Source organism: Phycodurus eques, chromosome 16 (genome assembly GCF_024500275.1).
Source record: "Phycodurus eques isolate BA_2022a chromosome 16, UOR_Pequ_1.1, whole genome shotgun sequence".
Classification (NCBI taxonomy): domain Eukaryota; kingdom Metazoa; phylum Chordata; class Actinopteri; order Syngnathiformes; family Syngnathidae; genus Phycodurus; species Phycodurus eques.
The window spans coordinates 14257437-14272158 of record NC_084540.1 but is presented as its reverse complement, the minus strand read 5'-3'; the positions used below and the strand labels follow the sequence as shown (position 1 = coordinate 14272158).

The following is a 14722-nucleotide window of genomic DNA, read 5'->3' as shown; positions in this document are numbered from 1 at the left end:
CTCCCATTGAGAATGTGTGGCGCATTATGAAGCGTAAAATACGACAACGGACACCCCGGACTGTTGAACAGCTGAAGCTGTACATCAAGCAAGAATGGGAAAGAATTCCAACTACAAAGCTTCAACAATTATTGTCCTCAATTCCCAAATGTTTATTGAATGTTGTTAAAAGAAAAGGTGTTGTAACACAGTGGTAAACATGACCCTGTAACAGCTTTTTTGGAACGTGTTGCAGCCATAAAATTCAAAGTTAATGATTATTTGCTAAAAACAATGATGTTTATCAGTTTGAACATTAAATATCTTGTCTTTGCAGTGTATTCAATTAAATGTAGATTGAACATGATCTTCACCTGTATTGAAGATAAATGTGGCAATTTCCCAGTGAGTGGGGAGAAGGGCGGAGCTATGAAAATTGTATTTTTTGCCATTGTGAGTTTATGACTAATTCACAGCATCAAGTGCAAAAATACCCCCACTTGCCAGCTTGAGGTGAAGTGCGTTATTCATAAGTTGTGAATAATTGAAGTTTTGGGAACACAGCTGGAAGAAAAGAAAAAAAACAGACATTTGCTGACTGTGTGCTTTGTCTGGCTTGGCACTTAGGAAGAATACAACGCTTGGGTCAGGCAATTAGCTGGCACAACATACTGAAGAGGAAAAGTTAGGTAACTTGCATATTTTAATGATGACAAGCTACCATATCCCATTATTACTGTGTTAACAATTGATATCTCACTGACTTACCATTGCAGCTTTTCTTTTGGAAACATGAGGCCATATTAGTGTCGGAAAATGTAGCGAGAAAAATTTCGCTGATGATGGAGTTAATTTTTCATGCATCAATAAGTTAAAATGAAAATGAATTTGGACATTTTCATTTAAAACATTTTGTGTTCAAAATGTTCTTCAAAATTAGACTTTAGTTTTACAGAGGGAGTGACTGTATTAAATGTATGTTAGGTGTGTTTCAAGAAGTTACTTATCGATGTGTGCCAGACAGTTGGGGGAAAAAAAAAATTGAATTTGGACAAAATGGCTTTCAACCAAGAAAACTTCAATGTAGTGGTAGTAGTTGTCTTATTTCGTCGGTGTGCCCATGAGGATTGTGAAGTTTGAAGACATTTTTTTCCTCGGGCACAAAAGCACTTAACTTTTCTGTTGGATAATTTTCGACAATGCCGGTAAGAGCCTCGACCATGCGCCACAGATCAGCCACAACAGATGTGTTTAGATCTGAATACGTTTCCTTCAACCTTGTAAATGTCTTCAAAAGTTAATATTCTATTCCTCTCGCTCTCAATTTCTCACCTCCGACTCCACGGCACCATGCTACCTTAAGATCTTTGGTTTTACTTTGGGTGTCACCTTTTTATCTTGTACACTTTCCTTTTGTCCCAGTCAGTTGATCTAGAATCCTCCATGACAGCACCTTCAGGGCAGTGGTCCTCCTCAATTCTTGTCCCGGTTGGTCGATGCAGAAATCTTACAGCAACAGCCCCCCTTTGATCGTTGCCACCTGGCCCCATCTCTGAACAGAAGTAGAGGGGGGAATAAGAGGAAAGAGGTAGTAAAATCCAAAATCCAGATGTCAGTGGGTAGGGCAGGGCTAGAGGCTCTCGACACACAAAGTGTGGTTTTACCAAATGTGAGTGTGTGAAAATAAGTCAAGTCAAAATTTAAACCTTTCTACAGAAGTAGCAGGTCTAATTTTGTTTAGTTCACAAGAACCATTTTGGCTGGGCGAAAATAAACCCAAAATTCAAACTTACACCCTCTATATGTTATCCATTCTGGGTTAGATTCACCTTACTTGATGCATGCGCCATCATGCAGATATTGTAGTTGACAGATAGACACACACACTTTTACCTGGAGCTTGAACTCTGGCCTCTCTGTGTTCCAGTGAAACGTTCATCGTCCCGCTTGAATAGACACGTTCGGCTTTGAGCGGATCAGCCGGTGAATGTGTGTCCAGGTGAGTTTAACATCATTCACAAGTGCGCAGGCCACATAGAGGCATGCTAACAATGAGACACTCTTTAACGGCATGTGAAGATGTCACTATCAGATGGTTGATGACAATGGGATGACAATGTGCTCTCTAATTGTCTGGTGACCAGTCTAGGGTGTACCACACTTTTCATCCAAAGTCAGCTGGAATAGGCTCCAGTTCACACATGACCCTAAACAGGAAAAGTAACTAAAGTAACTCGAACAATAACAACAACAATAAAATCATAATAATTTTGTCCTCTCCAAAGGCAGACATTTTTGCAGAGCCAAAATCCTGTTTTCCACTATTGCGCCCCCCTGCAAGCGCAACACACATCCATCAACTTGACATTGAGGCAGCAAGTGAAGAATTTAAACCCATTTGACTCACTGTCAAGTCTATTTGCCGAATGCCTCCACTCCCACCACACAAACACTTACACACACAAATTGTGCACATACATCTCTGACTATAGTCTCATTTCACAGTCTGATCCTTTCTTACCTTGCCAGAAAAGCCCCGAAGGGGGATTGGGTAAATATAACGCAAGTTTGTACTTACCATTAGAGTCAAGTTTGTACTTACCATTAGAGTCTAATTCTATTACGCACCTGGCTTGTATCGATCCAACGACGATACAGAGACGTGCAGGAAAAGTAGAAAGTGGAGTCCAGTTGACAGCAGCGTGTTTTCATCACGAGTGCTGGTCGGTTTGACATAACCGACATAACACTTATATTAGGAATAAGAGTGTTTCATTACCCAATCAGATTTCAAATTTGTCCTCACAGGGCCAGAGCCCTGGCCCTCAAAACCCACACAGGCACGGGGAGAACATGCAAACTCCACACAGGCGGGACAGGGGATTGAACCCCGCTCCTCAGAATTGTGAGGCAGATGCTCTAACCAGTCGTCCACCGTGGCGCCGCAACGTGATATAATGGCGATAATGGCGATATTAAAGTAGATTAAGTTTGGTAAATCCCCACTGAAGGCCCAGGTAGCTAATGCACACCCCGTCACTGATTCACACAAAACAACACAAGATTACCAGTAGCGTCTTTGCATTGTGATGCGTTGACATTAAACATCAATGTGTGGTCACACGCATTACCATCCATCCATCCATTTTCTCCCGCTCATCCGAGGTCGGGTCGCGGGGGGCAGTAGCTTTAGCAGGGACGCCCAGACTTCCCTCTCCCCCCCTCTCCCCAGCCACTTCCTCCAGCTCTTCCGGGGGTATCCCGAGGCCAGCCGAAGTATGTGGGTCATCCCCGGGGTCTCCTCCCGGTGGGACGTGCCCGGAACACCTCACCAGGGAGGCGTCCGGGAGGCATCCGAATCAGATGCCCCAGCCAACTTATCTGGCTCCTCTCGATGTGGAGGAGCAGCGGCTCTACTCTGAGATCCTGCCGGATGACCGAGCTTCTCACCCTCTCTCTAAGGGAGAGCCCGGAGACCCCGCGGAGGAAACTCATTTCGGCCGCTTGTATCCGGGATCTCGTTCTTTCAGTCACGACCCACAGCTCGTGACCATCGGTGAGGGTAGGAACGTAGCTCGACCGTTAAATCGAGAGCTTCGCCTTTCGGCTTAGCTCCTTCTTTACCACAACGGATCGATACAAAGTCCGCATCACTGCAGACGCTGCACCGATCCGCCTGTCGACTCCCGTTCCATTCTTCCCTCACTCGTGAACAAGGCACCCCACCCTTTTCCAACTGAGGACCATGGTCTCAGATTTGGAGGTGCTGATTCTGCGCATTACCACAACACACTAATTCACATTGACAGCAGGCATACAGTGTTCAGGGTGCCCCATATAAGTCCCACATACACGTGTGCAACACCGACCAAATTAAGAGGCAGACTGGAGCCCGAGGGTGCAAGTGTGAATAAACTTGGCTATTAAAAAGAAAAAGGAAAAAAAGAGGGAGACAATGAGGAACATTTCTTCAGAGGCACGCGTGGATGAAGAACGTGATAAAAAGTGGTGGCAAGGGTTGACAGAGCAGATGAAAGGAAGAGATTAGTTGAGTGGTGGGTGCGAAAGAAGTGGTAGGTGATATAGGAGATCAGACATCCCCCTCCTAAAAATTTGAACATACAAAAAACAACACAGACGTTACAGTGACCTGCTGCTGTGATTTGTCTATCAGTTGTGCAGCGTACAACGCGGAGAGATCCTGACTAAACGTGGACTCAGTGAGCTTCACTGCAATCACACGGCAGAGGGAAGACAAACAATTGCTAAAGTGTTCTCTTTTTCTAGAAAAGAAAAATATGCGTGAGGTATATATTTGAATACATTTTTAGCAGCTATGTTTCCAGAAGAACAGAAACTGTTAAGATGACCGCGCCTGAAGTTGTACAATACAAAATATGCCCCCTAAAGTCACTCACAACCTCAGAGTTCGAACAGTTGCAATGAATGATGTCAAACAAGGGCTCAGTTCAATAAATATTAGCAGAGGATGAATTCATTTGGTTCTAGCTTTTTGCAACACATATTCCAAGAAAGACAAGCCTCAAAGAGAAGAAAGTGTAAACAGTGTTTAACGTATCTTTTGTAATTATAGTTAGACTGCGTGTTCAACTTAAATTGGCACCTCAAGGTTGTTTGAATTTTAAGCACATGAGGTTATTAAATGAAGTTTAGTTTTCTGCACCCCAGTCACGGGCTCTTCCAGCTCCTTCCCTCAGGTAGGCGCTACCGATCAACCGAACGCAAACTAGAACTAGTAGACATTCCAACAGCTTCTTCCCTCTTCTTAAACACCTAACCTATAATTCCATTACAACAAGCTGGAAATTTTTTTACTTGAGTTCGTTGCCACATTTCTGTGGGGCCAATTACGTATTACTCGTGCACTCGCTGTAGTTGTCTCGCCGTGCTGCACTATTTGCATATACTGGCCACTCATGCCAGAGTAGCATCTGCTCCATTTGCACACTGATTGAGGAGTATCTGTAACATTTGCACAACCAAAATTGTCCCAGATGATCACACTACTCGTCACTTTAAACCGCATACACTCCTTGAAGTCTCGGCGCCCTTTGCACAATGGTCATTGCACCGGACTATTGCAATATTAGTCGTTCGAACTGCTCTAAGCGCTAGAGGACTCTGCATCTTTTTGCACAATTGTTTTTTGTCAATGTCTTTATGTCCCCAAAGTGTTCTGTAAATTGACTGTCTGTTGTACTAGAGCGGCTCCAACTACCGGAGACAAATTCCTTGTGTGTTTTGGACATACTTGGCAAATAAAGATGATTCTGATTAAATAAATCATTTTCAAGGTATATTGCAGAATCCCTTCAACCTCTTAAGGGGCCACCTGTCACTACTCTTATGCAGTTTATACTGCAGTTTTCTGCATACTGTATATCGAATTCAGTTGTACCTTAAATTTGGGAACATTTCCAACAACTAAAGAATATAGAAATGTGTCTCACCAAGTTCATAGTTTAGTGCACAGAGTTCAGCTAAAGACTGGCACTTAATATTTGAACGGGCTTGCTTCATGAATAAGGTCACCTGTGCTGTTCAGCATACTTATACTCCCGAAACACACACACAGCGTCAGGTTGGGTTAGTGAACGCACACTCTCGAAGCTGTCAGCATGACTGTGATGTCTGCTGGGATAAATGGGTAAAATTCTTAGGACCAGATAGTGGTGCATACCAGATGCAAATGGTAACCTTTCATATTTGTTTCAGAGACTTTTACTTTTAAAAGATAATAATGCTCGGTTTTCATTGAGACTGTCAATGGACAATAATTCACCAACATGTTCATTATCACCCTACTGAAATGTGTTTTAATTGTTGGTATCTTAATACGCAAAATATGAGTGTCAAACAGTAAATGTTAGATAGCCAGTGAGTGTATCTAGTATATGAGTGAATGACGACATTAATCAACTTTAGGATAGTTATCCTAATTTAGTGTTGTTGCTTCAGCAAAACTTTATTTAGCATCTGTGCCTCAGTAAGAATCTGATTTAAAATGAAGCAACTTAACTGTTATAAAGGCGGCTGCTCTGATAAACGGCAAAGTGAGAGACAAAGCTCTGGCTGCTTTAATCTTTCTGATTCTCATATTTCCCTCAGTGACCACGATCACCTCTTTCTGGAAATCATGACATATGAGCCAGAGTTTAAAGTCTGGCCCTTTTGACCTTCATCTCTCTCTCTCTCTGTTCTGATCATTGCTCTGGGTGAAGAACATCTGAAGACGCGATCACTCTTTCAGAGCACATCTGGACAGTCAAGATGATTACGAGAAAGCAAATTCCAATTGTTACGATTACTAAAGGGGAATGTGGTCAGATAACTGATACTGCTACCAGTTGTCACCTCAAAATCGTCTGTGGGTTTACAGTAAATGTGAATGAGAATGGTTGTACCCGGCAATTGACTGCTGACAAGTCCAAGGTGTACCCCATCCGCGACCCTGGTGAGGATAAGCAGTATTGAAGATGGATGGATGGAAGTTTCAAACCAGTTCTGGGTTAGATGCAACTTCCTTTGATGCATACACCAGCAAATATTATACTTAAAATCACACATGCAAATGCAGCTACAATAGGGTCCAGCTCACCATGAACAGGATACGGGGTGGTAAATGAATGGATCTTTTGGATGTTTGAATTTAAATAATTCCCTAAGTTAACATCATATAATGATGCCACGACTCAACAGGTTACATTATGTGTATGTGTTAATAAGATATTAATACAATAGTAACCCTGCAGAAGAGGATGTTGATGTAGTACCGCAGCGAGCCCGTGCTGAGGCCCACGCACATCTCAATGTGTGGCTGATAGCTTTGCTGCAGAACTCTGGAGTCATGAGGGTGCTAAATATAGATTTTATGTAAGCTGAGGTGAATCATTTTTAGTCCACACATTTCACATTTCCTCACACTCCCATGAGGTGACACTGCGCAGGTAAATGTTTTAAGAGGGTGTGTTCGTATGTCTTGGTGCAGCACCATCCTTAGTTGACATCCCACCTTTTCTTGAGTTTGCAATCCTCTTTGCTGGGACAGTTTTAGTTCAAATTAAAAACAGCAGTGTGTGTGTGCCAATCCGTAGTCACACCAATAAACATACATCAAAAGTAGTGTCACCTATCTTTGGGTTATTATAGCTCATAGCATAACTACTTGTTGACATGCATAGCTGGTTCCTAACATGTCTACCCTTCTAAAATCAGCCACATTGCCTTTTGTTACATCAGATTCAATTATAAGAACACTTGCATGTCTCTCGCACACAGGCCAGCATTCAAAATTGAGTTTGGTTGGACTGAATAAAGATATCTTTCCTGATCTGTGACCTTGCATTTGTATGCGCCACAATATATAGTTTCCAATTGCCACACTAACTGAAGTCTAGCATTTCAGTCTTGTAACTGACATTTACACTTGAAAATAATCATTTGAACTTCTGTGGGACTGTATTTTTGCTTAACATGGGGGAAGTAACAGGAAGAAAAGACCATCGTCAGAATTAGAATTATACAGTACCATAAATGGCTAGTTAACTCGCTTTTCATTTGAAATTATTACCAGCAACAAACAAGTACAGTAATATACATTTTTACTACAATGGCGTCATCTAGTGGCTAAATTGGATTATCATACCAGATACATTTTACAGGACTCAGTGAACACGATCACAAAAGTCTGTGTTTTATTCTGCTTTAATACTCCTTAAATGCAAGCATTGGTACAAATTTGGAATGTTTTGGAGGATAAAAGAAATTTCAGTTTATTGGAAAAAAAAAAAAGCATTTTATGTTAGGTTTACTGTACAGTCAATCATAGACATTCCTACAGTGTGACGATTACTGTTAAAGATATCCATTCATCTCTATGTCCATTATCTGCACATGTAAAACAGCAAAATGACTACATAGATACCAACTAAATCAGTAACATTGCTGGGTTCATTTGTAAGTAAATACTGTATGTGTGAGCAAATAAAAGGGCTACAATGATTTCTGATGTAAACACCAATTTCAATGAACAATCCTAAAGTCACTGTGGTTTATTTAATCTCGAAGTTGATGACACGAACATCTCCAGTGAAGCTGATGAAAGAGTATTTTTCTGTGCCCATACGGTTGGGAAAATGGATTTGAGAGCCATCCGACAGAGTGACCTGGAATTCCGTGGGAGTGAACACAATGATGATCTATGAAGGGAAAGAAAAATATTGTTTGTAAAACTGTAGGAATTTGTTGGATTTGTGACAGTAAGTTAATTATACTCATTTCTTTGAAAATGGCAGCTCGAGTTCAGTGATCCTTTACCACAACTCAATTCGTATAGCCCACTTAAATACTTGGAAATTCAACGCTTCAATCTCAGAAAACTACTGTAGTCTAGGTGTAAGATTTTATTTTATTTTTTTACTTGTAATTTTTAACCATGCATAATCTCAATTTTAATTACAGTAAAATTTTTTCTTTCATTACATTTCATTTTATAGTTCCTTTTAAGATAGCTAACTTTCTTTTGCGTTTGGCTGGGAATAAACCACATGGTTCTTCTGCCTTAAAACCATGGACACTTAAGTGACCACATGGTTCCTTGCCATATAAAGAACTACCGAAAATAAAGATAAAAATAAAAAATACTGATGGACACACCTTAAACTCTTCTCCCTGGTGGAATGGGAAACCTCCCTCACGATGCTCCTCACACCATTTGCCTTCCTGGTAAGAGTTGCAAACCACTGCGTTCTCATCTCCGTGCGCATTGAAACGTGGGTTGATATGCATGGTGATGTCCTTCTCATTTGGGCCAATGTTTAGTGCAAAACTGCAGCACACAGACACAAGGAGCACAGATACTATCGCTCCAAAATATTCAATTCCCTCAGCATTTTCTTTGCAAAGGATCTATAGTGTTAAATCCAAGGTCAAATTCTTTATCCATTCGCTAATCAGAGTTCTGTCACTTCCTGAGGACACATTTTAAAAGACCAAATAGTACTTACTTAGTAGCATCAGGCAGAGCCTTTCCAACAATAGTCATAGTTTGCCCAACCTTGAAGGACATGTTCTTTATAACCATTCCCTGTGCAGAAGAAACACAGACACAAGCATATGAGTGAATAGCATCTACAAGATGTACCGTGAAATCCAGAATAGGTAGCTTCTACAATCCCGTTCAAATCTCACTGTAATTTTTTTTTTTTTTTAGCTTTCATTGAACTCCTACTCAAAGATTGCTTCAAGATTTCAGCTCTTGGTTCTCTGAAGCTCAGTTCCACCCCGATTTTCCACACTACGCCACATCTTGGCGGAGGTTACAAATGTTGAGGAACTAATTATGATACAGTGTATGGTGTAACTATTTCCTCAGATATACTTGAAGGAGGGGAGGGGGGGGGAGGAAGGCTGAGCGCAGCAGAAACGCTTTTGTGCACGTGGCAGTAAGAGTGGAGTAACTCCGCTCTGTTAAGATTTGGACATTTTACAACAGCAATGTGTTAGATGACTGTGTGACGTGTAGTCACTATTAAAATGGGAGAACATACAAACACAGCCGCCATTTGAGGATTTTCAATTCTGCCATTGCCATCTACATTCAGATTAAGAAAGTATTTGCCATTTACGATTATCAACCACTAGTCAGTTGAAGCTTGCATTTCTCTCTTCACTTAAAAAAACAAAAAACATCTAAATTAGGCAGGGAGATTGAGGTGAATCCTGCCACAGATTAGAAGGAAGCGTTAAGGGACACTGAAAAATAGTAAATTGAAGACAAGCCAAGCCATGATTGGAAAAGCGGGCTTGGAGGAACAGCATGGCTGCAACATTCTTTCCATGTAAGAGTCCAATTGCAAAGTGGGCGTGTGCAACAAATGGCACCGGGGGCCCTATAGTCTGGTTAGGGAATCCAATATACAAGCTATCAAAAATTTAGCCTTTCATAATGCTCAATTTGGATTGACAGAGATATTAATTTAACAATGTTTATTAGTGTGGCTGTGGTTTAATAGTTAACATTTCCCCTATTATTTGAACAATAAGATGACTAAAACACGAGAAACACTTAGTATGATGCAGTGCAGGCTACAGACAATCTAGACTTCTCTTCTGAGTATGAAATACTCAGCATCTTTGTCCAGGCATCTTTCTTTGATCCTGCTCTTGCATCACATCTCATTTGAGCGCTGTACTTAATATTACGGATAGGGAGCACATTTGTTCAAGATGACGTTCTCTGGCTAAAACAGATTTGACATATCAGTATTAGAAAAATAAATCTTTGCGGGGCAGGGCTCATGTCTGAAAACAGCCCTTGTCCATCTATTCTCGACTCCACAGTATTACTGTACTTTATGAGGGTATCTAGTGACGTGGAGGCCTGCTTTTTATTCCTCAGCAGACACATGGTCATGGCCCGGTAGACAACAAAAGCAGACATTTCTAGAATTGAACTTAGTTTATGAGTCCAAAGAGACCTCAAAAAACTACTGGGTGATTTTGGATGCCACGTTATTTTCGAAAAAGGTCGACAGAGTGCTCAAACAAACAAGCCTTGAGGTTGTAGAGCAATCTAATAATTGCAGAAGGAACGCAGGAAGTTTATGTGCTGACTGAGAAGCAGCTGAGAATTCAGCCATTAGTTGGCAAATGTTCACGGGAGTGCTGCAGTGCAATACTTTGACCATAAAAGGCAACAGAAGACAATCACATCTCTAAAAAGAAAAAACATCAGCAAACAAATATCCATTAAAGTGTTTTCATTAACCTTTAATTGACGAATACTACTGACATTTTTTAGATTGTTACACGTCAACCATGAGTTGGGTGCAAATTACAAGAAAAATATGCTCAGCACTGCTTGTTAACCAGTTTAGTTATTAAGTAGAAAGTAAAACTACAAGTACACTTATGAGACTTTAACTTACGGCCATTGTGACTTCAGATGTGGTCAATGGTGATGAGCAGCTGAGGAGAGGAAATAGCGAGTGCAGGGCCTCGCCCCACTGACCTCAAGAGGTTTTATGCAGAGTGGGAGGTGGCTCCAATTCATTGACAGTCCAGGCAGCCACAGCACTCTAGCATTTGAAAGACAACGACCAATGAGCTCACAGTAAGGCTAAACACCACTAATAACGGTTTTAACAAGCAACTGCAGACACTAGTGAAGTAAACCTAATTACTGCTTTACATTACATTGTCACATTGTAACTCTATTGAGTCTCTACGCCAAGCGGCCAGAATAGAAATTAATTTGTCACCTAGGAGACAACTAAATATTTAGCTCAGCTGAATGCGGCAATGCCCACCCTACTGTCTTTAGCCTGCAGAAAGATCAGATGACAGTCAGCCCAGCTTGGAGTGGGTTGAGACTCCAGTCTGACCCCACTTGTGGCAAGTGAGATGAATGCATTGTATTCACAATGAGGAGCATGGTTTTCTTATGAGGTCAAATATGGCAGATGTACTTCAATACAAATATAAGCAAGATATATAACTTAAAAAAGACATGTACAACCCCAATTTCAATGAAGTTGGGACGCTGTGTTAAACATCAATAAAAACAGAATACAATGATTTGCAAATCATGTTCAACCTATATTTAATTGAATACACTACAAAGACAAGATATTTAATTTTCAAACTGATAAACTTTATTGTTTTTAGCAAATAATTGTTAACTTAGAATTTTATGGCTGCAACAGGTTCCAAAAAAGCTGAGACAGGTGGGAAAAAAGACTGAGAAAGTAGAGGAATGCTCATCAAACACCTACTTGGAACATCCCACAGGTGAACAGGCTAATTGGGAACAGGTGGGTGCCATGATTGGGTATAAAAGGAGCTTCCCTGAATTGCTCAGTCATTCACAAGCAAAGATGGGGCGAGGTTCACCTCTTTGTGAACAAGTGCGTGAGAAAATAGTCGAACAGTTTAAGGACAATGTTCCTCAACGGACAATTGCAAGGAATTTAGGGATTTAATCATATACGGTCCATATTATCATCAAAAGGTTCAGAGAATCTGGAGAAGTCACTGCATGTAAGCGGCAAGGCCGAAAACCAACATTGAATGCCCGTGACCTTCAATCCCTCAGGTGGCACTGCATCAAAAAGTGACATCAATGTGTAAAGGATATCACCACATGGGCTCAGGAACACTGCAGAAAACCAATGTCAGTAAATACAGTTCGAGGCTACATCCGTAAGTGCAACTTGTAACTCTACTATGCAAAGCAAAAGCCAAAAGCCAGAAACGCCACCGGCTTCTCTGGGCCCGAGCTCATCTAAGATGGACTGATGCAAAGTGGAAAAGTGTTCTGTAGTCCGACGAGTCCACATTTCAAATTGTTTTTGGAAATTGTGGACGTCGTGTCCTCCGGGCCAAAGAGGAAAAGAACCATCCGGACTGTTATGGACACAAAGTTCAAAAGCCAGCATCTATGATGGTATGGGGCTGTGTTAGTGCCAATGGCATGGGTAACTTACACATCTGTGAAGGCACCATTAATGCTGAAAGGTACATACAGGTTTTGGAGATACATATGCTGCCATCCAAGCAACATCTTTTTCATGGACGCCCCTGCTTATTTCAGCAAGACAATGCCAAACCACATTCTGCACATTACAACAGCGTGGCTTCGTAGTAAAAGAGTGCGGGTACGAGACTGGCCTGCCTGCAGTCCAGACCTGTCTCCCATTGAAAATGTGTGGCGCATTATGAAGCTTAAAATACGACAACGGAGACGCCGGACTGTTGAACAGCTGAAGCTGTACATCACGCAAAAATGGGAAAGAATTCCACCTACAAAGCTTCAACAATCACTGTCCTCAGTTCCCAAATGTTTATTGAATGTTGTTAAAAGAAAAGGTTATGTAACACAGTGGTAAACATGACCCTGTCCCATCCTTTTTGGAACGTGTTGCAGCCATAAAATTCTAAGTCAATGATTATTTGCTAAAAACAATCAAGTTTTTCAGTTTGAAGATTAAATATCTCGTCTTTGTAGTGTATTCAATTAAATATAGGTTGAACATGATTTGCAAATCATGGTATTCTGTTATTATTTATGTTTAACGTCCCAACTTCATTGGAATTGGGGTTGTAGATGTTTAATATTGTTGTTTATTTGGACGGCACATTGGACGACTGGTTAGCACATTTGCCTCACAGTTCTGGGGACCTGGGTTCAAATCCGGCCTCGAAAACGGTTTAGTTAAGATTCGTTAAATTAAACTATATGTCAAATTGTTTGAGACTTCACTGTTGTGTCAAGAGGCCAAACAGAAAAGGGGAAACTAAAACTATTTTTCTTAAATTGAGCACTTTAGCTGAACACACAACTTTCACTTTTTATTTACTTGCTCTTATTGTGAAATGCAGTCCTACTTTTATTTAGTAAATGAGAGAACATTACAGTTGTGCTCATGTTTGATTGGCAAACATGAGCACAAGGGCATAATTCGTAATATGTGTACAAGTCTTTATTATGCGCTATTATAATATAGCGGAACTGTGAAGCAAGAATCTCGATGTAACGGAGGATTACTGTATCTGTATTTTGTGATGATAAGTTGCAGGGACTCATTGGTCCAGAGCTGGGACTCGTCGTTTCCATCAGATGTGCATCCTGGGACTCATAGTCTCAAGTGTAAAATGATCTATGATATAGTATCGATCTAAATGATCTCTATCTTTTCCTTGAACGGACATGACGCGTGTCTTTGCAGAAGTAACTGGCCATCAGGAAGTGCAGTCAGGAGGGCTGATGACAAAGGGACCTTTGTAACACAACAGCGCAGTTTCAGATCTACAGTATATTGCATGATTATAATGTGCAAATTCAGTACTGTACAATATAAACCTACTCTAGACTTTGTTAGGAAAGCAGACATTATGCAAAGGGGTCTAAAATAACTACCTTTGCTCAATCAGGTTGACACTATAAGAGAGGAGTATCATTTTGTATTGCAGTTGTATAAAACTACATTATACTGCAACTACAGCAACAACCATGTTGTTCGAATTAGCACTCTATTAACAGTCTGTGTGGGTGTGCGGAAGGGGGGGGGGGGCTAAACGTTCCTTTTTTTTTTTAATCGCTTTGTTTCTGCCCACACTGTAATAAATGTGCGTTTAGTGGGCTTTTTTCTTTAGTGAACCCATGACTGTGTGTTATATGATGAATAATTATCTTCCGGCCAGGTTCACTGCATCAGTAATTGTAGTTCTAGGAATAAGAAATGTTTTTTTATCAAATATGATTATATTCAAAATGATTAAAAAAACAAAAAAAACATTGAGTATGCGTTTTGTAATTACTACATGTACTTACAAGCACACCAGAGTTATTTAGTAACACTGTCGCAGTGTTAATAAGGTTAACTCTTTCAAAAGTGTTGATTTAACGCTGAACCAGCGGTTGCCATTTAAGCTCTGGGCGAGTGTTGATTTCAACTCTGCGGGTGTTAAATTTGTGTTTTCGAATTTGCTGTGCAGACAGACAGAAACATACATAAATGTGATAGATAGAATATAGATTGATAGCGTGAGAGAGGACTGAAAGAATGAGAATACACCGCGAGATAAATAGGCAAGGTGAGCTGGAATTAGACCGTTGTGATCTCGAGACAGATTTAGTTTGACCCTACTGATATCTGATATTCACAAATACCTGCTTCAACGTTACACACAGGCTTTCTTGAGTTTCTTCAACTAGAATCTA

At 40.8% G+C, this 14722-nt stretch overlaps 1 protein-coding gene across 1 annotated transcript; it reads right to left on the bottom strand.

The window, feature by feature from the left end:
- Positions 1–7688: 7688 nt before the first annotated feature.
- Positions 7689–11032, bottom strand: lgals2a (lectin, galactoside-binding, soluble, 2a). The gene is made up of 4 exons (XM_061699782.1): positions 10929–11032; positions 9006–9085; positions 8656–8827; positions 7689–8198 (listed from the first exon to the last, which is right to left on the bottom strand). The coding sequence occupies exons 1-4, from the start codon at positions 10932–10934 to the stop codon at positions 8052–8054; spliced, it is 405 nt and encodes a 134-aa protein (XP_061555766.1). The 5' UTR covers positions 10935–11032; the 3' UTR covers positions 7689–8051.
- Positions 11033–14722: the final 3690 nt, after the last annotated feature.